At 42.7% G+C, this 23,924-nt stretch overlaps 2 protein-coding genes across 4 annotated transcripts; both read left to right on the top strand.

Annotated features, from left to right (window-relative positions):
• Window positions 1-86: 86 nt before the first annotated feature.
• Hspa14 (heat shock protein family A (Hsp70) member 14) lies at window positions 87-23,264 on the top strand. The gene is made up of 14 exons (XM_021647486.2): window positions 87-265; window positions 1,711-1,791; window positions 1,876-1,958; window positions 9,758-9,806; window positions 9,937-10,042; window positions 11,622-11,712; window positions 13,560-13,664; window positions 14,403-14,564; window positions 15,377-15,532; window positions 17,621-17,723; window positions 20,378-20,590; window positions 20,994-21,167; window positions 22,313-22,383; window positions 23,044-23,264. Exons 1-14 carry the CDS (start codon window positions 209-211, stop codon window positions 23,120-23,122), a joined length of 1,530 nt encoding a protein of 509 aa, XP_021503161.1. The 5' UTR covers window positions 87-208; the 3' UTR covers window positions 23,123-23,264.
• On the top strand, window positions 1,735-8,377 carry Msantd7 (Myb/SANT DNA binding domain containing 7). 3 transcript variants are annotated; one of them, XM_060372755.1, is made up of 4 exons: window positions 1,735-1,791; window positions 1,876-1,958; window positions 3,824-4,550; window positions 5,086-8,377. In XM_060372755.1, the coding sequence occupies exons 3-4, from the start codon at window positions 3,989-3,991 to the stop codon at window positions 5,601-5,603; spliced, it is 1,080 nt and encodes a 359-aa protein (XP_060228738.1). In that variant the 5' UTR covers window positions 1,735-1,791; window positions 1,876-1,958; window positions 3,824-3,988; the 3' UTR covers window positions 5,604-8,377. The 3 variants fall into 3 exon arrangements, with proteins under 3 accessions (XP_060228738.1, XP_060228739.1, XP_021503162.2); XM_060372756.1 differs by having other exon boundaries at window positions 1,736-1,791; window positions 4,455-4,550; XM_021647487.2 differs by lacking the exon at window positions 3,824-4,550 and having other exon boundaries at window positions 1,737-1,791.
• Window positions 23,265-23,924: the final 660 nt, after the last annotated feature.

The raw sequence follows: 23,924 nt of genomic DNA, 5'->3' as shown, positions 1-23,924 counted from the left end.
CGCTGCGCTAAAACTATTGGCTATCCGCTGTGGAGGAGGGCGGGATCGCTGTTCTGATTGGCTGAGACTCGGAAGGCCGGCGCAGCGGACCGGACGCTGTGCGGGCGGGAACGTGAAGTCCCCGCAGTGCCTGACGGGCTTGTTCCTAGGAAGGTGGCTGTGGCTGCCGAGCGGCCCGTCGTTGCGCTGCCGCGGTCTCCGCCGCCTCATGGCGGCGATCGGCGTGCACCTGGGCTGCACGTCGGCCTGTGTGGCTGTCTACAAGGTGAGGCTGGGGAGCTGGCTCCGGGGCGTCGGCCCGGGAACCTCGCGCGCAAGCGAGCGACAGTGCTGCGGGTTCCTGGATCGCCCCCCGCGTGGAGGGTGGACGCAGAGGGGATCTCGGGTACTCCGGGACGGACGCCGTCCTGGGACTCTGGGGCTGCAGCCTGCTCTGAGGAGGTTCAGGGACGGGAAGGCCACGGGTACCCGGAGAGTCTCCGGGACCTCGAGCCTGCAGGGTGCACTGAGGAGGATCCGGCCACAGGCTGTCCAGGAGGGCTCAGAAGACGTCAGGCATCGTGGTGCCTGGAGGAGCCCCGGGGCGGGGGGCATCATTCTTAGGAAGATGCCTAGAACGAGCGTGGATGTCCGGACGCCCTGGAGGCGGGAGGGGTCTGAGTGACGACCGACCGCGAAGTTCCCAGGAGGTGATGGTGACGTCATGGGCCCGGGACTCCCGGGAGTGGGAGGTCTTTGGAACTTCTGGGCATCCAGAAGCGCTGTGGAACTTCAGCGGAGAGAAGGGTACCTGCTGAAGAGCTGACGCTGCTGTACGCACTTGATGGTTCTAGAACTGAGAATTTGACAAAGACCTGTGACTTCTTTCTCCTGAATATCGGGGCAGGAGGAACAACGACAAGGAATTTAGCCGCTGCTAGCCTCGGGTTTAAGCCTTACGTGATTTATAAGGAAGGTCCCAAGGGGTTAGCTGCTGCATTTGTAGGAGAGCAGTGGGGGAAAGTTCATGTGTGGGAGAATCATGTTACCCTGCTTGTTCATTATTGTGTACAGAATGTTTATATTTGATCCAGTTTACTGTACAGAACTAACCGGGAGAGAAATGGGTGGCATAGAGGCCTTTTATTAAACTCTTAAGAAATTAATAGTGGCAGTTAAAAGATTGATATGCCAGTTTTTCTTTCCACATAGATGGCAAAGTAACACTGGCATAAATGCCAAAGTAACCTGCTGTCGGGTGTTCTGAGTTAGGAAGGACAATCGAAGATAGAGACACTATGGGACTTGAGCTTTGCAAGCAGCAGGCTGGAGCAGTCTCCGAGGACTGAACCCCCAGTAACCTTGCGGAATCACTTTTATTGATTGTTACACAAAAGGCTTTTTAGCAAGGCAATTCCAGAATACCAAAGCCCCTTATCTGCTATATGAGTCGTCTGAAGGAACCATTACCTAAGAAATTATCGGCCATTGCGAGAATTCCTACTTTGCCAGGAATGTCTTGTGGCTGAGGTCATGCAGAGGCTCTGAAATTCCCAAAGGAAGAGCAAACCTGAAAATCCCAGATAACAATCACTTATTATTTAGGCCATCACTCCTGGAGTAAATGCCAGGTACAGTGGCTCTTCTAAAATCCACCACAACCTGCAGATATACTCGGTGAGATTTGTGTTCCAATGGGAAAGAACTTAACCCTTCCATGTCTTTCCTTAGGACGGCCGGGCGGACGTGGTTGCAAACGATGCGGGGGACAGAGTCACACCAGCCATCGTTGCTTTCTCTGAAAATGAGCAGGTACTCTCTATTGCCCTCAGTTTTGTACTTAATAATGAAGAATCACATGAATTGTAGTTAATATGTTTTTTTTTTTTTTTCCAGGTGGTTGGACTGGCAGCAAAACAAAGTAGAATAAGAAATATTTCAAGCACAGTAGTGAAAGTAAAACAGATCCTTGGCAGAAGGTATGATATAACGTACTCTAAGATGTGGTAACAAATAAAAATGTATATGTTTGTAAGTTCTAGACTTAACTCAAATGACACTGGAGACACTTTGGTTTATTTGGTGATGGTCATTTCATTGGATTTGCTCAGAAATTTGCTTCTTGCTAACAAATCTGATAGTATTAATGCCAATGGTCATTTACGTTTAGTCATTTGTGTCAGTCACAAGTGGTACTTTGGAATCTTTGCATTTTTATATATATATATTTTTTAACTGAGTCAACTTGAATAATTTTGTTGGAATTTGAAGGTTTCTCTGCATGGTGACTGAGTATTACAAAATATCTTACTATTGTCATAATGTAGGTAGCTGCTATTGATTTTTCCTCCTGGGGGCCCTCTGTGACGCTTTTGGGAACTGATTTTTCCAGTTGACTCACAGATGTTGGAGAAACAACTTAGTTAATAGCTTAAGCAGGTCAATCATCAGTTGTGACTTTAATTGGACGATTATAGAGGCTTGCTTTCCCAGACTTCTGTCTCCTCAAATTATAGATTATCATAGTAAAAATTAGGGCCCTTTGATTTTTGGTGGAGTAGTTTTGAGTGCTTTCACATCTATGATTCTATTGGATCTTCTCAATATCCTCTTAAAAATTAGTTGGGCAGGTACTGTCCTTTGATATTTACAGATGAGTAAGTCGAGACGCATGGAATTTGTAATTTTTCCAAATTAAAAAGGTGAATTAGGTAAGCCTGCAGGTCAGGACTTTTAATTTTCAGCTCCACTCTGTCTTTTCTACTTCGTTTGATTAGAATGTAAATATTAAGCATTTCCTTGTATTGATTTTAATATTTGGAGATTGTTAATTAAAGTTAATACCTACTTCATTTACATATGCATGTTTATTTTATAGCTCTTGCCTGTTTAGTACACTGCACTTGATTTCACAGTATTTGGGAACAAATTCAGATCTTTGTGAGTGTGTGATTATATTCCATATCCTTTAGCTTTAGTAGTTATTACTAAGCAAGTTAAAAGGTATGGCTAAGCATATTAAAAATAAATTTACATCAAATGTTTTTGAATTGTAAGTGGGGAGTTGTGATGAATCTTGAAGCCAGAGTCATTGAGGAACCAGTAACTTTTTAAGTAACCCTCCCCCTTTGGAGATAATTTTAGTTTCGTGTGAAAGAAAACAAAGGCAACCAGTGTATCTATTAGATTTACCATTTCCCCCAACGATACCGTCCTGCAGGACTGTCGTTGAGTATCACAACTGGGACTAATGTTGATTCAACCAAGACAGAACATTTCCATATCTATTCCCTGGAAGGCAGTGACGTTTTGGCTTTTTTCCTTTATTCTACTGTGACTGTCATTTATTATATTACATACCTAGTATTAGTAGACCAGCTTAAGCTCACTTCTCTGGCCTTGAAAGTTAAATCTGTTTAGCAAGAATGCAGTAGTGAGTCAAATGGGTTACACATAGACACACCACAATAAATGAGCCAAAATTAGTAAAACTTGAGTACTGTTCAGACATGGCGCTGGAGCCCAGCCCTGCTGGTACTTCATTTGAGATGGTTGCCTCATGTTCAGGTTATTTCCCTCCTCGGCCTAACTGCCTCACCTGACCATGGTAGTTTTTGTAAGATGTGGTTATATCAGGTCTCAGCATTGGATGTATTTAGTCCTTTGTAGAGAGTCAGTCCTTCTGTTACCAAGCCAGAGTCCAGTACTTCCCCTGGGTGGGTGAACTGCCAAAGGCCTGGCCATGTGCCTCTTTGTGACCTACACACAGGTAGCCCTGCTTATCTTGCTGCCAAGATGATCCTCACACCTTCCCTGTAACTCTCATTCCCCTGTGGCCTTCCAGCCAGAAGTGTGGCCCTCAGACCTGGCTTCTCAGCAATTAGCCCTGAGAGGAAAGAACCGATGGCTCCTGGAAATATACTGAGAACATACAGAACTTCCCCAGGCCTTCAAAACTGTACCCTGCTACCCAGGAGCTTGCTTCAGTAGCCTTCCTTCCCGGCCCATTATGGCTACCCCCAGTAGCAGTGCGGGCATCCGGTGGTCCAGACAGGAGACACGAACTCTTCTCTCCATACTAGGCGAGGCAGAGTACATCCAGCGCCTCCAGACTATGCATCATAATGCAGATGTCTATCAGGCCGTGTCTAAGCGGATGCAGCAGGAAGGCTTCCCCCGCACCGAACGCCAGTGCCGCTCCAAGTTTAAGGTTCTGAAGGCATTGTACTTAAAGGCCTATGTTGCCCATGCCACAAGTATGGGAGATCCACCGCACTGTCCCTTTTATGATACATTGGATCAGCTTCTTCGAAATCAGATAGTAACTGACTCAGACAACTTAATGGAGGCTGCTGCTTGGGCCAAGCACTGTGATCAGAATTTAGTGGCTCCTGACACCCCAGGGCAAGAGGGAACCAGCACTCGGAAAGTGAAAGGTACTCAGGCAGCTGGTCATCAGCGTATTTTGCAAACAGTTAAGGAATCAGATGAGGATTGTGAGCTGAGAATCGGTGACCGGATGCAAGAAGCCAGTGACCTTGAGGACTCCTGGGATGAATCCTCGGGTGCAGGTAACTCCCAAGCATGAGAAACTGGGTTTTAGAGTCACTTGGTCCCAATAGTGTTAAAAGCTGGGCTAGCACCCTCCTGAGCATAACTGATTTGTCTCATTGAACCCCCTCTTTAAAGTACTCAAGGTTTTTAGCTATGATCCTAGGTATGTGGTCAAACTCTTCACACATAAAGACATACTCTCTGAAAGCATATTAGTCTGGGCATTATTTGTGTATGTCAGCCAAGTGTTCCAACCCTGAATGATATGTCCGGCTCTGGGCATTAGTTGTAATGGGTATTTAGGAATCCATGGGGGGAAATGGGATGGATAGCCCCATGGAAAGAGTCTTGGGGAACACACAGGGTCAGTTTTATAGAAGATTAAAGAAGCCTGGATATCTACATTACAGAATCATTTTCCCTTTATCCCCTGTGGAAAGAGGCCTTCCCAAGAACTATCCTACTTTTGTAACTGCCCCAACTCTGTTGCTGGCTGCAAGCATTCCCCTAGCAGGAATGTCCTCTCTGCAACACTGTGGCTTTGTTTTTCAGGGTGCTCTCAAGGGACCCCCAGCTACAGCAGCTCCCACCACCTTTTCAGAGGTGCAATTGCTCCCTGTCAGAGCATCCCCATGACCAGACTGGGTGTGTCGAGGGAATCCAGTCCCTGCATCAGCACCAGCCGAAACCCTCTTGGGGCAGCCTCCACACCTCCAGGCTCCTCTTCCACAGTTGCTTTTATCTCTGGTGGGGATAGACCTCTGACCAATGAGCCCCCTCCACGGTGGGCAAGGCGAAGAAGGCGCTCGGTGGCCAGGACCATTGCAGCTGAGTTGGCAGAAAACAGGAAGCTGGCACGAGAACTCTCCAGGAGAGAGGAAGAGAAGCTGGACAGGCTGATTGCTATTGGTGAGGAGGCCAGTGCCCAACAAGACACTGCCAATGAGCTGCGCAGGGATGCCGTCATCGCCGTCAGACGCTTGGCAACAGCAGTGGAAGAAGCAACTGGTGCTTTTCAGCTAGGGCTTGAAAAGTTACTTCAGAGGTTGATTTCAAACACCAAAAGCTAGGAACTGATCAAATGGATGTTTCCCAAACAAGTCTATTTCTAACAACTACCTTCTGGAACCCTGGCTCCTTTTCTGTGTCTCCAGAAAAAAAAAGAATAGATGAACTGTAATATGTGGAACAGAGATGGGTGCCTTTTCCTAAGATTTTCTACTAACAGGAAAGCCTTTGAGGAATGAAAGGGTGGCCTAGTATAGAAACCGGAAGAAGCCAAGTCCACTCCCTAGCTTGTCCTGGCTTCACTAGTGTGAGGCAAATTTCTTTACCTCTGCAACAATTTCCTCATCTGTTAAGGGCATCAGTAGTCATTCCTGCCCTGCCTACCTCACAGGGTTGTTGTGAGGATCAAGTGGCTTATAGATGTGACAGGATTAAAGTCTGAAAGCACTATACACATGTAAGTTATTAACACATGCTTTTGGCTAAGGCGAAGCTGGGCAAAGCACATTCACTTACAACATACAGAAGTGTAGCGGTGACCTCATTGCTTGAATCTTTATCAGTTTAATTCCTTTGCCTCTTAGATTGAGATCTTAAGGTCTTAAGTCTCTCTGTGGCTCACTAGGCTAGGCACAGCTGTATTTGTGTCTCTGTCTCTTACATTTTCACTGCTGTATCTTTGACATACCTACTAGCAAGCCCTCCTCTTAGTCTATGCAGCTTCCCTGCTTTAGTTTTAGTAGTTCCTGGTCTCTGTGGAGATAAGGATCTGATTGAGCACTGTGGGAAGGAAAGGTTTCCTATTGGTAGACTTCAATGTGGTAAAATAGTGGCTGTTTTATAAAGTGGAGAGTATAAGCAAATTCTTTGTATTTTGTACTATTTGAGCCCCTTTCCTGTGTTTACATTGTGGTTGCCATTTGAACATGGAAAAACTGGATTATATCCATTTCCAATCCGCCTGTGGCTGCTTGCATTTGTTTCCATGAGCTGGTCTTGGGTTTGGTGTCTAAGGTGTTACTGAGGGCAAGTCTAGATCCAGAGTAACTTTTTTTTTTCAAGTGCTGTAAACAAGAGTTGGTAGGATTGGTAGGATTGGTGGGTGTGGTGGAAGAGAGCAGCTGGTCTGCCCTTCCGTCAGTTTGGAGAACTGTGGAAGGTGATAAAGTCCTCTGCCCAGGGATAGCTCTCTTTCAACACAAGCCTGAGCAAGTGCATTCACGCCGCCCAGGCACACATCCCACTGCACTGAGAGTTCTGGGTCTTAGTGGGTCCTGTAGTACTCTAGGAACACCAGCAAGAATCTTGGGGATTTAAATGCCCTCCTGCAATTAGGAAGCTTGGGAAAACATGAGCAGGTATGTTGGGAGAGGTTTGTTTCAAGGGGGCCAGTTGTATTGTAGTTGGGTGCTAAGCTAGGAATGTTGAGTAGTAAAGGAAAGGACAAAGCAGTGCTGGGACCTCCCTGAAACCATAAATAGGTGGCAGAGAGCAAGCTGCTGTAAGAGTGAGCACTGGTGGGCTGGAGAGATGGCTCAGTGGTTAAACACTGTTCTTCCAGAGATCCTAAGTTCAATTCCCAACAACAACATGGTGGCTCACAACCATCAATAGTGGAATCTGATGCCCTCTTCTGGCATGCAGGTGTACATGCAGGTAGAGTGTTCATTTACTAAAATAAATAAATCTAAGCATGAACACTGGCTGCAAGAGCCGTGTATACTATGCACTGCAATCTGATTAGAACTCCTGACTCCAGTTCTGTCATAGCTGTTTTCACTGGGTGAACCACTTACCTTTTTTGTGCCTCAGTTTCTTTTATCTCTAAGTTGAAGAATTTCTACTGGATAATTTTTATAGTACCTTTGAGTTGTAGAACTTTAAATAACATGGTAAAGGTGAAAATGGAGGTGAGCTATTTATAGTATTTTCAGTAAGCAGCCATTTATAACTGTTTGAAATACTGTTTACAATTGTGTTTAAGGGCACCCTTTGTAGTATTGATGTTTATTGATATGTTGGTGAAAGTTCAAAGCATCATGCTAGACATCCATAGATGCCTTTCTTTCATTGAAGTGGATAGATACTGTATGTTGTCTCTTGTGGTTAGGCCATGATGTGGAAAGATACATATCTGTTTTAACTAAATAAAGCTAATATAGATAAGTTCTCTGCAGAAAACAGACCTACTTTAAGTCTAATGGTGATAGAGTATATAGATGGGCCTCTGATTGACATGGGAGAAACGCTAAGGAACAGAAGTGAAGTTAAATTTGAGGCATTTGAAAACCTGAATGGACAGAGTAACCAAAATAAGGGAATAAACCACAGGCCCTGAGGAGTTAACAAAACATGCAGAACAGTAAAGGAGACAGTGCAGTGGTGGGGGCCGAGCGTGAGAAGGCAGCCTGGAGGTCTTGCCTGAGCCTCAGGCCTACCCGTCCCTCCTCCAGCAAGCCTTTCACCATCCTGGAACTCAGGTTCTTTCCCTAAAGTGGGAACTAACGATTGCCCATGCTACCTACCTCACAGGGGTGTTGTGAGGACCAGCACGCTGATGAATGTACACTTAGATGTGTAGGCACTGGTCTGTAACAGGAGTGGGAAGACCCCATGCTACTCCCTGTGCTGGCGTTGCCAAACCCAGGACCCTGGTAACTGAGAGATACCTGAGAAAGTAGACCTGGCGTTTGCCGGTAAGAATTGTGACGCGATGGTAGGGCCGACACCGGAAGGGCACAATGTGAATGAGGCGCTGTGTGTACCAGCCTCCCGCTGTTCTCTGTCTACGTAACTTAATCCTGGTGTGGACAAATAAAGTTTTGACTTGTGTGTAGTCGTGGGTCTGTCCACTACTCTGTGATGGTAACTGATTCTTTGCCCTGCTTCCTGTGTGTCTGCCTGTGAGCCTCCAGTGTCGTTTCTGTGTGTCTTGCTCCCTGTGCTATATGGGCACCCTGTCCTCAGAGGAAAGAGGCCTCTGCATGACCGCTAAGACATGAAGTTCTAAGAGTTCTAACACTTTCATAAAATAGCCTTCCTTGAAAATGGCCCTATGTTGTTGGTTAATAGCTTACATTCCATAGTCAGTAGATGGTTCCTGTCAATCCGATTCTACTCTGAACACATGAGAATTATGCGGAACTTAGAACTAGTACAAATTCCCACTCTGCAGACACTTTGTCTTTTCTTTTCCTGCCCTCCCTTAAAATATCTGGGATGAAATCCATATGGTTTAGAAAACAGGAAGACCAGGCAGTTTGGAGGGAGAGGGCGACACTAAAGCCGACACTGTAGATCTGGTTGCTGACCAGTTACACCATTAGTTAACTGACTGGTTAATTCTAGTTTTTAGGTGTAGGAGAAAGGTAAGATGAACTTGCATGTGATTCCAGAGTTCTCAACCAAATTAGTCTATTTAAACCCTTTTTGTCCCCTTACATGGCTGGGGTTAAGGTTCTCAAATGTCCCCTGGCCTGCTGTTGGCCACTACTAATTTTCAACTCCTGTTAAGCTTTTACGACTGTGTAGAGAACAGCCACAGCTCCTTAGACTAGAGAGGAGCAGACTATTTTCTTTTAATTTCTGCATGAAATTAAGCCAAGGACTTAAGAGCTCCCGCCTGCACGAGGACGGAAGCAGAGTGGTCGTCTACAGTGCTAACAGAGGGCAAAAGCAACTCACACTGGCGTTAACGTCTTAGGACATAACCAGTTTTCCATGTCATAGATGCATTTGTATTTTATATGGGCATCAATCTATAATGTCTATTGGTGTCTTCACAACAAGGACAACTTTCCATATACACTATTCATAGTTCTGGTTTGGGATAATTTTCATGTGTACACACCAAGCAGCAAATGTGGCATTGGGTCTTTACCCTGCCTGAGTTTTTGTCCTTGGGGTTTCAGTGGTAGGACCTTCAGGATCATAGGGTTGAAAGTGTAGGGTATAAATTCATTGAAAATATTCAGACTCATTAAAAATGTATGGCAAGGTCAGAACAAGACAGTTAACTACTGTCAAGTGCAATGAATAACAGTTATAGTTGTAAATACTCCCCAAGTTCAACCTTCTGTGTTACTATTGAGCAGTTCAATAATTTTGTTGTATTTTTGTATCTATTAAGTGGTGTGAAGAGTACAGACTTTTTTAAACCTTATGTATCTACAATATTTTTTAATGCTGGGGTATCTTTATATCTCTTTATGAACAGCTCTGCCGATCCGCAAGCTCAGAAATACATCTCGGAAAGTAAATGTTCAGTGAGTATGGTTCTTTTTTTCTGTCCCCCTTATTCAAAGTAATGAATTGCCAAAGGTCTTGCCATACAGTGTTGAACTGCATTTCATTTAAGGTTTTATTTAGATTATTCTATATTGTTATAATTTTTAGGTCGTTGAGAAAAATGGAAAATTGCGATATGAAATAGATACTGGAGAAGAAACAAAATTTGTTAATCCAGAAGATGTTGCCAGACTTATATTCAGTAAAATGAAAGGTAGTGCACAAAAGTGAACTGTTAACATTTTATTTTGCAAGTTCTTTTTTAATATTTGTATTGTTATTTATTTATGTACGTGTGTATGACTGTGTATGTGCATGTGCCTGAGGAGCTGGAGTTAGAAGCAATTGTGAGCTACTTGATGTGGGTGCTGGGAATTGAACTCCAGTCCTCTGTAAGAACAATACATGTTCTCAACCACTGAGCCACCTCTCCAGCCTCTAGCTTTTAACTTTATATGATCCCTTAACCTTAAAGATTTGGGAAAGTGGTTCCCAGTGCTGAGGAGTTGGGGACAAATATGTGCTTGGGGCTTGCTGGCTGGCCATCCTGGCCTACTTTAAAGAGTTCTAGGCAAGTTAACACTACACACATAAACTAAAAGATTTGAGGAGGAAATCATCAAGTGGCTCCACAAATTAACAGTTTGGTCGAAACTAGAATTTGCTTGGCTCTGACCTTAACCTTCCCTGTAAGGACAAGTCATACCTGAAATGCTTGGGACCAGAGGTATATAAAACTTGAGAAATTTTCGAATTTGGGGATATTTACCTAGAACCTGCCAGTTAAGAATTCCTAATCCAGCTGGGCACAGTAATGCATGCCTATAGTCTCAACACTCAGGGAGGCAGGGGCAGGCAGATGTCTTTGAGTTCAAGTCCAGTCTCGTCTACAAAGTGAGTCCAGCGCAGCCAAGGCTACATAGAGAAAACCTGTCTTGAAAAACAAAAACAAGAAAGAAAGAATCACTAATCCTTGGGTAGAATGTTGGTGCACACCTTTAGTTCTAGGCCAGCCAGTGCTACACAGTGAAGTCCTGTCTTGGTGGCAGGGGTGAGGATAATCCCTAATCCAAACTTCTGAACTTCAAAACTTGCCAAAATCAAAAACTTGTTGAGGAACGCTTTGAAGCACTGCAGATTCCAGATGTTCAAGCTGTAATGTAAAAGGATTGGGCCATATTAATAACCGCAGAACTTAAAGGTTGGCTGGCTTTGCCCTCTTCATGGGGATGTGGGCAGAATGATGAGCTCTGATCTCATCACCACTCCAGACAAAGGCTCAGCTTGTCAGTAGCACTTTGTAGAACAATTTGGGAAATTCTGGCTTATATTCCTAACAAGGCTCAGTTAGTTCAGTGGGTGGTGTTAGCATAAGCCTTTAATTCCAGCAGGCAGATCCCTGCAAGCCAAGGGCAGCCTCGTCTCCACAAGTTCCAGGACAGCCAGGGCTATACAGAGAAACCCTGTCCAGGGAAAAGAAAGAAATCTTGTGAGAGACAAAGCAGTTCTTATGTCTTCATATTCATGTCTTTGAAACTAGTTCCCTGGACCCGGTCTAGTTTAGATTTCTGATAATGCAAAGATGAAGAGCCAGGCTCTTTGGAAAGTCCCTGGTTCTGGGTCCATAAGCCATGAAAACCACACAAAGCACTGCATGACCCAAGAGTCACAGGAGGGAGTGGACGGGGTGGGCAGAATTGGGACCGTTTTCAGTGAGGAAATCTTTGGCTTTCATTAGGAGACTACAGAAAGTAGTTTATTATTATTTTATTTGTTTGCTTTTAAATGTACAGAAACTGCACATTCTGTCTTGGGCTCAGATGCAAATGAGGTAGTTATTACCGTCCCATTTGATTTTGGAGAAAAGCAAAAATCTGCTCTGGGGTAAGTGTAACTGTCTTAACTTGATTAGTTAAAAGAATACAAATTACACTCTGAGAAAATGTGTTTGGAAATCAATTGCTTAGACAGCACAGTGGCATGTGTACGTACTTCCTGGTAATATCATTAAGCTCTTCTTCTGAAGCACCAAGAGAACTTAGTGTTAGATGCCATGTGCCCTGTTAGCTGTTTTAACTACCAGGTTACACTCTGTTTATGAATCACTTTGCTTGTTCTATGTAATTGAGGCTTATGTGGGAATACATATGAATGTTGTAAAAAAAAAAGAAAGGATTTCTGAATGAAAGGAAATTTATTCCAAACTGCTGAAGCTGTCTCTCGGGGAAGGAGTGAGGGAGGGGGATTCCAGGGCTCTGGAGGAAATGGGTACCTGGGAGGAGGGGAATCTGAGCAGGGTGGAGGACTTCAAGGTGTAACAGGTACTTGTTGACTGGAGAGGGAAGGAGCCTGGAAGCCCGCCTAGACCTTGATAATAGGCACCAAAGGCTCATGTTAGTGAATGCCAGAGACAAGGAGAGTACTTCATTTCGCAGGTAAAGTTATTTTCCCAAGTTCCTGAGAGAATGCTGGCTTTTGTCTAAATGCCAGACTTTGGGAAAAGGGATTTTTTTGGAACCAAACAATTATTTATCTTAGTTCTTAACATCAAAACAAACAAACAAAAACCTTAGATTTGGTCCTCACAGGTGTCATGAAATGCAATTTGTGAGCACGCTTGTCCTTACTCTGTGATAGAGTTCCGCCTCTGCTCTGGTAAGCAGAGAATTGCTGCATTTATCTGTGGGCCCAGAGCAATGAAACTGGAAAATTCCACAATGTTTTTGACATTTTTATCGTTTCCTAAAATGTGTAATCATGGGCTTTTAATCGCTTTCTTCATTCAAAAGAAACCAAAAAGACTGGTTTCTTTTACCTCATAAGGTCCTGGGGTGGAGTGCTCACAGATGAGTGTGATTCAGCTCTGACCTCAGAGTTAGCGCTAGTTAGGACAGTGTGGTATTGCTTCAGAGCGATGTGTTCTGAACAATCTGGAGACAAGGTGCAGCTCAGACTTTCAGGGCCCGGAGGCTCCCCAGAAGTGAACTTTAAAAAATGAAAAATAAAAAATGACTGGAGAGATGGCTCCGTGGTTAAGAGCACTGTCTGCTAACTTTTCCATTTCTTTCTATTTTTGTGTATATCTGCGTGTGTGTAGTACATATATTTGTTGCTGGTACCTTTGGAGGCCAGAGGTCCCACCAGGTGTCATCTTCTGTCACTTTCTACCTTGTCTCTTGCAACAGGTGTCACTGAACCTGGCACTCACCATTTGCCTTGGCTGCTTGGATATCAAGCTCCAAGGATCTTGCGCTGCACTGGGATTACAGACATGCACTGCCACGCCTGTGTTTATGGGTGCTGGAGATTCACACTCAGGGCCTTGTGCCTGTCCAACAGGCCAGTTGATTGATTGAGCCATTTCCTAGCCCTGACAGGTTTATTTTTTCTTATTCAATATAAGCACAAACTGTGTTGCCAAGAAAGCAGGCTTTGGCCGGCATGGTGGCACAAACCTTTAATCCCATCAGCAGATGGATCTCTTGAGTTTGAGGCCAGTCTGGTCTACAAAGTGAGTCCAGGACAGCCAGTTCTTTTTAACACAGAGAAATCCTATCTCTAAAAACCAAAAAGAAACAGGAAGTAGGCTCCAGTCATCTCCTTTTCGTGTGTTCTACTTTGCACTGTCTCGTGGAGTAGCACTTGCTAGTCCAGGAACCTTCCAGCATAGCTACAAGTGTAGGACTGAGCGTGCTGTGCTGTGAAATTCACTGAGAGCAAATTGTTGACAGAGAAGCAGCTGGAGCCGCTGGATTCAAGGTGTTGCGACTAGTACACGAGCCATCTGCAGCTCTTCTTGCTTACGGGATTGGACAAGACTGCCCTACCGGGAAGAGGTAAAGAACGGACCTCTAGTTTCCAGTGCGGTCGTAGCGTCCATCAGCATGGTGCCAGCCCTTCCTCAGGAAGCTCACACAGGCCTGAGCAACTGAGGGAGGGGAGGCTGAGCCTTCTCCATCCCCTCATTTTGTTGTGGAAATGGCTAATTATACAGTGATCCAGTTTCCAGCAGACACTGGGGCACTATTGATCATATGGCGACTTCCAGTTTTAGACATGTTTGGAAACAAATGGTGTTAGCAGTTGATGGCAACATGATAGAGAAGTTTAGATATGGTGTTAACCTTTCCAAATTGTTTGACTGTATCCAAATTTCTCATGTTTAGAGAAACCAATGTGTATAAATCATAGGAAATTATCTTGCGGTAAACCAGATAAACATAGAAATATTAGAATTATGAATTCTGATATATAAGAAGTGGAGAGTTGCTGTGTTTTGGATCCATAGGCTATGTTGTTGTAACTTGTATAATATTAACAGGATTTCTGTATTTGATTCTATTTGGATTCATAATAATCATGAAAAGTTAGTGTCTTGAAGTCTAGTCCTTCAGACAATTGTGAATTCAAGGCTGAGTCCCCTCCTGGTGACTGGAGACAAGCTGATGACTCATCCGGGCTGTAATCTTTCCTCATTTTAATTTAAACAAATTCAGACTAAAGGCTTCTAAAGTACAGTCTGCTTTAAAATGTTGTGATCCTAGGATGTGTTACCATTCTTTTCTCTCTTGAAGCAATGTTTTGGTATTTAAGCTTGGAGGAACATCCTTATCGCTCAGTGTCATGGAAGTTAACAGTGGGATGTATCGAGTTCTTTCAACCAACACCAATGATAACATTGGGGGTGCACATTTCACAGAAACCTTAGCACAGTACCTGGCTTCGGAGTTCCAGAGGTGAGTACCCAACCCGTTTTGGTTGAGGCTTCACTTCAAGGCTTCAGCGGTTTCTTTGGTTTGATTTGGTTTGGTGTTCTAATTTCTTGCCTTTTCTTTTTAAGATGTATGTGGCTGGAGACATAGCTCAGCCCCTGTAGAGGAACTGAACTCAGGTCTAATACACTTTCAAAGGCTGAGCCTTTGAGTCTTTAGTCCCAGTGCTTTAAACTATCCTGGGACCAAGGAAGAGTCTTTTTCTCTTCGTGTTGAAGCCAGATGTCTTCGTTTCCTCGGCATCAGGTGCCAAGCCATCAGCGCAGTGTGCCTTTTAAGCCAGGCAGGGCAGGGGCACGAAAGGTGAAGACAGCTTGATTTTGTTTTTCCACACGCAGTAAAAACATGCACTGCTTTTTATTATAAAGGTATTGCTTAACAAAACAATTGATCATTACTTAGAGTAACCCACAGAGGAGACGAGAGACTGTTTTGCGCATGAGGAAGCACCTGGAACTGTCAGTATCACACCATGCCTAGCTTACACTGTGCACAGTGATGGTGTTGATCGTAAAGGCGACACACATACGCTCTGGTCTGATTGTCACACCTGAGAGACTCTGATGTCAAAGTACAGTTTATCATGCTTACATGCCATTCAAAATAGTATAAACGTTGGTTGTCTGTTGTTCCAGACAGTATGCTTAGAAAAGTTCAACAGCATTGGAAGCCACATTACTAGCTTTTGGTTAATGCATATTGCTGTAATGGTAGTTAGATTTGCCTTGAATTACAAATTACTCAGGACCCTTAAACTTCAAATGTTCTATTTTTAGGTTGTTCAAACATGACGTGAGGGGAAATGCCCGAGCCATGATGAAATTGATGAACAGTGCTGAAGTGGCCAAACATTCTTTGTCAACTTTGGGAAGTGCCAATTGTTTCGTAGATTCATTGTATGAAGGTCAAGATTTTGACTGCAGTGTGTCCAGGTAAAACTGATATACGAAAGACAGTTCAGGCATTCTGTGTGTGATTTTCCAGTGTGCAGCTTTTCTTTCTGTCTTTGGTTATCTGTAGTCAGGGAACTTCACTGTCTCCATATTTGGAACTCAATGTTTTTATTAGACTAAGTAGTTGTTAAAGTTTGATTCCAGAGATCTTGCTCTCTGACTGTTGCTCTTTACTGAAGACTGACATCTGTCTTGTGCTCACAGTTTTGGCTAGGCTAGCTGGCCTAAGAGCACTCTCAGGAGAGTTATCCGTGGTCCCCCTTCCTCCCCTAATACTGGTGTTACAGGCATATGCTGCCATGCTGCCATGCCCAGTCTGTTACATGCGTGCTGAGGACTCAAACTTAGGTCCTCACCCTTGCAGAACAAGTGCTCTTGCCCACTGAACCATATCCCCAACCCTTTGTTTTGTATTTTGAGACAGGGTCTCATATAGCCCAGATTAGCCTCAAACTCATCGTCGCTGAGGAAGACCTAGAACTCTTGGCCCTTCTGCATCTCCTTCCTCAGTCTTGGGACTACAGGCATGTACCACAGTGCCAGTTCATACAGTAGGAGAGCTCAGGACTGCATACCTGCTAAGCGCTCTACCAGCTGAGCACATCCCTAGCCAATACTTTAGATTTTAATCATCTGTGACATTTTTTAAATGTGCATAAAAAAGCACTTAATGGCCATGTCTTTTAAATGACCCAAGACACGGCTTACAGTGAGTGCAGCTGCACCAGAAGCACACGCGCAGATGATTGGATGCTGCTCCTCCCTCTCCCGGTGCACATCTCCTGCTGCAGCAACTCTGGTTAGCCTGTTCCAGCTTCCCAACAGCCTGACAGCACACTGCCTTGAAGCGCAGTTAGGATTCCCTGGCTCTCCGAGTGTGGCTTTTGGATTCTCTTGACTGGTTTTGGGCACCTTCTCCCCTATCTTTTTTTATAGTCAAGCATCCTCCCTTCCCTTGGCTTTTCTAAAAATCCTGCCTTGTGATGTTTATTAAAGTTGTGTTTGTCAGAAGGAAACTTTACACACCCTGTTCCTTGGGAGCTCTTGTGGCTAGTGGCTAGCTCTTTAGCACAGCCCAAAGGACAGAAAATGTATTAAAGTGCATTAAAGTCTTTTTAGAGGTGGAAAATCTTCACGTTTTTATTTCCAGAATGCCTTAGTCCCAAGTATCTTCAAATACTCGGTGTATGTTTGCTTATTCTTACCTATGTAGAAATGAAATTAAGTTTGTCACTTTTCATTAAGGAATTTGTCTACAATATTTCAACCATAAAGTATTTTTAGTATTTTTAGGTAAGAAAATTTGAAATCATTCATCTGCATTTAAGAAATTAAGTGTGGGTCAACAAGAGGGCTCAGCAGGTGAAGGTGTTTAATGATCTGAGTTTGAGCTCTGAGACCCACATGATGGAAGAATCAATGCCCCTAAGTAGTTCTCTGTCTTTACCTGTGCACCGTACACACACATAGAAATAAGTAAATATAAAGGAATCAAATACACAGGGATTAAAGAAGAGAGCCACCACTCTTGGCAAGTTGTAGAACTTTTTTTTTTTTGAGGTATTTGTTGCTATTTGTTAGTAAAATGTAGTAACTTAAAAAAAAAGCAGTTGAATATGAAATGAGGCAGTACACTTTTCATGGATGGAGTCTGTCTCAACATTACATGTCAGTTTACAACTTCCTTAGTACAGACTGGATATTCTTATACCATGACCTCAGGCTATAAAGGGAAGGAGCTAAGAATAATAAAGCTTGGACCTGTGAAAATAGCAAAATGATCCAAATGGTAATAAAATCGGTAGATTTACCATTGGCCATGCCATGTATTTGTGTATCTTCTTAGCTATTCTTTGGGCACTTAGGGGTTAGCCATGAGCAAGACGACCCTCCCTTTGCATTGGCTATTAAATAGCTTCAGATATGTAGGAAACTAACTTGGGAACACACACAGAGACACTGTTTAATAACCTGTTGCTCTTCTGAGAAGCCAGACTGCACTAAGTCTTTGCTCTGCCCTCTTCTCTCCGTCCCATGTTCATCCCATGTGCACATCTGTGAGTGCAGAGCAAGATTTGAACTTCTTTGTTCTCCGCTTTTTAACAAGTGTATAGAAGCAGTCCGAGAACTCTTGCGTCAAAGTGGATTTACAGCAGATGATATTAACAAGGTAACACTTTATCTTTCCTCATTTGTTTTAGGGACAATTTGAGATAATGGTGAGGAACAATATCTTATTCATGTTTTGAAAACTTAAAAGATAATGGTGAAGAACAATATTTTATTCATGTTTCGGAACTTTTGTTAATATTTAATGATCTGGCGAACTCACATGTATGTGTATATTCTGTTTTTCACAAAAAATAAAGCCCAGAATAATTCCCTTCCAGTGTATGTTTATCTGTGTAAAGCAAACAGATAATAAAGTGTGTCCTGTGCACTGGGCACATGTGCTGTTGAGCACTAGCAGTCAGCTGTGGGGTAGGCACTGTCATCTACCCCAATGTGATTAGTTGAAACACTGAAGTCCAGAGATGAAGTGATGTCCTGAGGATCTTGAGGTTAGTGAGAACCAGCAAGATTTAACCTAGTGTCATTCCTGAATTTGGGGGGATAGCTTACAGGAAGATTGGCCGCTCCTGGGCAGCTGCATCCTAAGAAAACTCTCACCATCGTGGATGACAGCTCTGCTCCCCGGGAGCACCCTGTTGTTTGTAGGCAGCCCTCCCACTCTGCCTGCTGTCCCCAGCAAGTGTACTCCTCCGTGGCCTGGGGTGGGCTCTGAGCTTAGGGAGTTTTCCCCTGCAGATCAGTGGAAACAGCTGCACAGCAGCAGCTTAGTTGTCCGCACCTTCCTTTCTCTCTTGTAAGAAAGGGGCAGTACTTGACCGTAGAAGTTGGCCGCTGATTCTGAGGGCCTGTGGGACAGTGACTGAGATGTAACCTGGGGAACAGTCTGAAGCGTGCTGTGGATGGCCAGTTAGTGTCGGTCCCTTCTTCATTTGTCATGGGGTCTGTCATTTAATTGTCACTGCAGTACAACTCTGAATTGCTTGAATTGAGATTGGACTTTCTGAAGCCTTAGATTGTTGTTGTGCTTATACAGGCTTTTAAGAATTAAAAGCCCGAAACCATCTTTCACCTGCAGTAAGATCTCCCCTCTCCATGCATTTTAGAGCAGACATTCGTGTCCTGCCCAGCTTGCATGTGAGTAGCAGACAGTGGCTTCATGATTACAGCATGTAGGCTAAGGGAGCAGCCATGTGCACTTCCCAGCCTGTGGAGTCATAAAGAGGATGCACACGTGAGAACATCTTTCCCTCCCAATGCTTCTGCGGAGATATGCTACGACAGGGTCAGGCTCCTAGGCAGGCCTGACGGGTGGCCAGTCACCTTCCAGGGATAGGAGTGGACCACTGGGCTTTATAGGCCTTAAAACAGTTAATCCTCACCATAGCACTAAAAGATGGGCACTAGCTACATTTTCAGGTGTTTTTATTTTACAAAACACTGAAACCTGTAGTAGTAAGAACAGATAATTCAGAGGCAGGCTGATCTCTGTGAGTTCAAGGCATCCTGGTCTACACAGTAAACCCTGTCTGGAAAAACAAAAAAAGAAAAAAGGACAGATAATTAGCACTGTAGGCTGGTGCATGCCAGTAATTCTAGTCCTTGGGAGGGTGGAGGCAGAATTACAGGGTAATCCTTGCATTCATGGAGAGTTTGACTGAGCCTGGGCTACATAAAACCATCTTTACCCCCAGCCGCCCTCAAGTCCCGCCTTCAGTGAACTGTGTTACTGCACAGAAGGCATATTACCAAAGGAAAACTATTTTCTATTCAAAGTTCAAGTTTACAGAAGAAATCTAATTTCTCAAATTCATTACTTAAATAATTTAAACTAAAACCTAGTTTTTTTATTAGTTGACTATTTACTGCCAATAGTAACACTATATGCTTTTCAACCTAAAATGAAATATTAAGACAAAATTTTTCAAGTTTTTGTTGTTGTTGTTGTGGAGAGTTTACTAATACAGCTTTTTGTTGAATGGGAATTTTTAAAAGACAGTCTATATTTTTGTTCTGTGAGTATTTACTAAGATGGTAAGATTTTAGGAAAATATGTCCTTCTTAAAGGCAAACCCACTTTAAAAAGACAAACAACCCTGGTATTTCTTATCCCCTCACTTGCAGATTGTCATGGTATCCCTTGTCTCATCCCCCTTACCTAAGAGCACTAGTGTGCTGAGCTTCTGTCACGTTGAACTTTGAGAGCCTCCATTAAAAGATTATCAGATTTCCCTTCCCGAGATGTGTGTTCAGCACTCTTCGTGTCCAGGATGATAATTGGATGAATCAGGGTGAAACCTGGGGATTTAAAGAGTAAGCTATACATGAAGTTCTCCAGATATGAGATTAGTCAGAAAGCATACCAAGAGCTTAAAACGGGGTTTTCTGCAATCATAAAACATCTTTATTTCTCAAGGTCCTTGCTGTTATTCCATGCTAAAGGCAAACAAACAAACAAATGTGTGGTGTAGTTTTCTTATGGATAGATTAACAATATTAGTTACAAAACTTGTAAACATTTCTTAAAAATGTTGGGGTAGTACAGAAGGTTAATTACTTGCTGTTCAGTTGACTTCAGGCTTAAACTTTGTACATCGCTCGTAAGCTCTGTATGTATTGCTGTACTGTATTTTATAGTGAGATTCTTAACGTTGTTGAGAGGAAAAGATATGGTAAGTATGTTTGTATGTCAAGTAACATATCAAAGAAGGTCTCATGTGATGCAGGTGGCTCATCCTGCTCCTCGTGTTTCAGGTTGTGCTGTGTGGTGGATCTTCAAGAATCCCCAGGCTACAGCAGCTGATTAAGGACCTCTTCCCAGCTGTGGAACTTCTCAACTCCATTCCTCCAGATGAGGTCATCCCTATTGGTGCAGCCATGGAAGCCGGGATTCTTGCTGGGAAAGAGAGCACGTCAGGGGATGACTCTCTCATGATAGAGTGTTCAGCCAAGGATATTTTAGTGAAGGTGGGTTTAGTTTTCCATGCATTTACAGAAAGGTAGTACAAATTAATTGCTGTAAGTTTTCATTTCTGTTGTTATGTATAAGTCCTGTGGCAAATACAGGAAGAACTTTAAATTTAGACCAGTGATTATATCTTTATGGACTCTTTATGTTGTTTCACTTAATATCTATGGAACATGTTAACTTCCTGAGAAGATGAAAGTATAGTTTTAAACACCAGCTTCTAGCATATGAGAGAACTATGTATCAGTATGCAATTAAACAAAGGGCTGGGATTGGGTGTTGTGCCTGCTTTCCAGATTGTCAGTGAGTACTATATATTTCTCTTACAGCAGGAGACACAGGGACTATTTTCAGTTGTAAAGATAAAAACCAGAGTACTCATCTTGCTTTCCTGCTTCGTAGGGGGTCGATGAATCAGGGGCCAACAGATTCACAGTACTGTTTCCATCCGGGACGCCGCTGCCAGCTCGAAGACAGCACACACTGCAGGCCCCTGGCAGTATATCTTCTGTCTGCCTTGAACTCTATGAGTCCGAGGGAAAGAACTCTGCTAAAGAGGAGACCAAGTTTGCACAGGTAAATACACCAAACTGGACACTACAGCTTTGCTGTAGGCAAATATTTCGCTTTTCCTTCTGAAGTCAATTCAGTTAATACAAAATATATGTAGTCTGGTAATATTCTTTTTGTGTGTGTGTTTGGTTTTTTTTTTTTTTTTTTTTTTTTTTTTTTTTTGAGACAGGGTTTCTCTGTGTAGCCTTGGGTTTCCTGGACTCACTTTGTAGACCAGGCTGGTCTCGAACTCACAGTGATCCCCCTGCCTTTGCCTCTCAAGTGCTGGGATTAAAGGCCTGTGCCACCACAGCGGCTATGGTAACATTCTTATGAATAAATTACTTATACTTACTCATTTTTTGAAAATAAGGGGGGGAAAGTGATTTTTCTTTTGAAAGCATTATGAAAAAATAAGAACGAAATAATTTTATGTTTATACTGCTTCTCTTTGCTCTTGGCCCATCTATTTTTTTGAAAAGAAAGTTGCAGGCTGGGCAGTGGTGACACGCACGTTTGAGCTCAGCACTTTGGAGGAGGAAGCAAGTGGATCTCTGAGTTTGAGGACAACCAGGGCTATACACAGAAAATAAGAAAAAGAATATTGTAAATGTTCTGTGTCTGAGTTTCCAGGGGAATGTTTCTGTGATCCCATCTGTTTTGCCTCCTTTCCAACTGAGTCACAGGACAGTGGCTTATAAAGTCATTAACCTTGATCTTGACAGGCTGGGCAGCAACGCTGGACTCCTAACCCCTCATCCAAGTGTTGCCCCAAAATTCTGTGTATTTCTTTCAAATGGATAGCATTCTAAATATACATGGAAAGTGTGTTTGCGGGTTATCTGTGTTACTATAGGGAGTGGTTTAATTACTTCCCCTTGAAGTGGTCTGGTTTTTGAGGACAATACTTCTTAGCAACAATCATGTTAATTAGTTGTGGCCTAAAAGAGGGACAAATATGTTAATTGTCTTTTTGTCCTCCCTCTAAGGAGGTATTTGTACATAACAAGGCTTAACTCCCTAATCTTTGAATTCTCTTTAAATGGTAGGATAGTTGAAAACTGTTGGCATTTTAAAGGTTTGTTTTGATTAAAAACTAAACTTTGATCCTTTACAGTAAAAAAAATACTGAATTACCTTTGTGTTTGTTTGTTTGTTTCCTTGAACAGGTTGTGCTCCAGGATTTAGATAAAAAAGAAAATGGATTACGTGATATATTAGCTGTGCTTACTATGAAAAGGTACAAAATTAAGTATTTCCAATATTACGAAGAGTCTCTGAAACTTGGTCCCTTTAGCGTTTAGCTAATTATTACCATTCTAGGCAAGTTATTTGTTAAAATGCTGTAGCAATTTTCCTAGTGGATCACATTTCCGCAGTGAGATCTTATGCTTTAGAAAGGAGTATAAGCCAAGTAACTAGCAACATTGTTTCTTCTATGGCCCTTTTTTATCTCTATGGAAAAGCTCTAGGAAATTCAGTACTAATTCAGCTAGTGCCATTTCTTTACTAGTGGGCCATCTTTACCATTGTTTATTTCAAGTAAATAATTCTCATTTAACTGTAGGAACAATATATTCTGTAAACCATACTAGAATATCAACCTCATGAGGATGGGCTTGCCATGGCCTGGGTTTGGAGTTAGCATGACCAGTCTTGAGCTTGTATAAAGTCTTAAGTTTATATCATTAAAATTCCAAGGAATGTAGCTATGGTCTTAAGAGTTCTAGAAGAAAATCAAAGAGCCTCCTAGAAACAGCACGTGCCAAATTTAAAGACACTGGACTTGTGTTTAATCTTTATCTTAATAAACTTCTTTTGAAATTTTCAAAGTCCTCCTCAAAGACTGTGTATGTATAAACTGAGCTTATGAAATGTAATTTATTTCTTTTTTCTTTAGGGATGGATCTTTACAGGTGACGTGCACAGACCAAGAGACTGGAAAATGTGAAGCCATCACTGTTGAGGTTGCATCATGACTGTTTTAGATAAACCAAGAATTTTTTTAGAACTGTAATATCAACATTATTTGGTTTTGTGTATAAGTGTTGTTTATAATAAAATGATTTTTCAATGAACAGTATAGGCTATGTTTCTATTAAAATACAACTTCATTAGTAAGTACTGGAGTCTTTGTTTTCTTTTTCATATTAGATTAATCATTATTAGTAAAATATAGGAACTTGTTTGTGAAGCTTTTTAGGATGTAAGTTAATTTGAATAAAAGAAAATTTACCGGGCTGGAGATATGGCTCAGTGGTTAAGAGCTCTGTCTGCTCATCCAAAGAAAGGATCCTGGTTCAATTCCCAGCACTCACATGGCAGCTCACAACTGTCTGTAATGTCAGTTTCAATGAATCTGGTACCTTTACACTAATGCACATAAAATGAAATTAAATAAATTATTTTAAAAAAAGAAAATTTACTGGAACTTTTAGAAGTTCTAGTTTTAACAGATTTCTGTTGATTTCTTGATAAAAAAAGAACATGTAATGCCTTTTAAAATGACTGAAACAATTGCAAACTGTAGTATATATGCTTCCTCATTACCATGACAGAATGACCAACATAAAAACTTAAAAAGAGGAAAGATTTATTTTGTTTATGGCCTGAGAGATTTCTGTCCTGGGGAGGGTGTGCTACTACAGCTCAGGTCGCGTAGACCAGAGAAGCAGGCAAAGGGTTGGAAGAAGGAGCCAGAGAAAGATCAATCTCCCAAGACACTCCCTTCGGCTGTCCTCGCCCCTTACCTCCCACCCAGGTCTCAACAGTGCCATCACA

The sequence above is a fragment of the Meriones unguiculatus genome, chromosome 19 (genome assembly GCF_030254825.1).
Source record: "Meriones unguiculatus strain TT.TT164.6M chromosome 19, Bangor_MerUng_6.1, whole genome shotgun sequence".
Classification (NCBI taxonomy): domain Eukaryota; kingdom Metazoa; phylum Chordata; class Mammalia; order Rodentia; family Muridae; genus Meriones; species Meriones unguiculatus.
The sequence above is the reverse complement of the archived record's forward strand: the minus strand, read 5'-3'. Positions and strand labels throughout refer to the sequence as shown.

Excerpts from the sequence above, each read along its gene's own strand:
- Hspa14 (XM_021647486.2), top strand. The coding sequence starts at position 209 with ATGGCGGCGATCGGCGTGCACCTGGGCTGCACGTCGGCCTGTGTGGCT. Across the intron at positions 1,959-9,757 it reads AAACAGATCCTTGGCAGAAG|CTCTGCCGATCCGCAAGCTC; the intron begins GTATGATATAAC and ends CTTTATGAACAG. Across the intron at positions 9,807-9,936 it reads TCTCGGAAAGTAAATGTTCA|GTCGTTGAGAAAAATGGAAA; the intron begins GTGAGTATGGTT and ends TATAATTTTTAG.
- Msantd7 (XM_060372755.1), top strand. The coding sequence starts at position 3,989 with ATGGCTACCCCCAGTAGCAGTGCGGGCATCCGGTGGTCCAGACAGGAG. Across the intron at positions 4,551-5,085 it reads GGATGAATCCTCGGGTGCAG|GGTGCTCTCAAGGGACCCCC; the intron begins GTAACTCCCAAG and ends TTTGTTTTTCAG.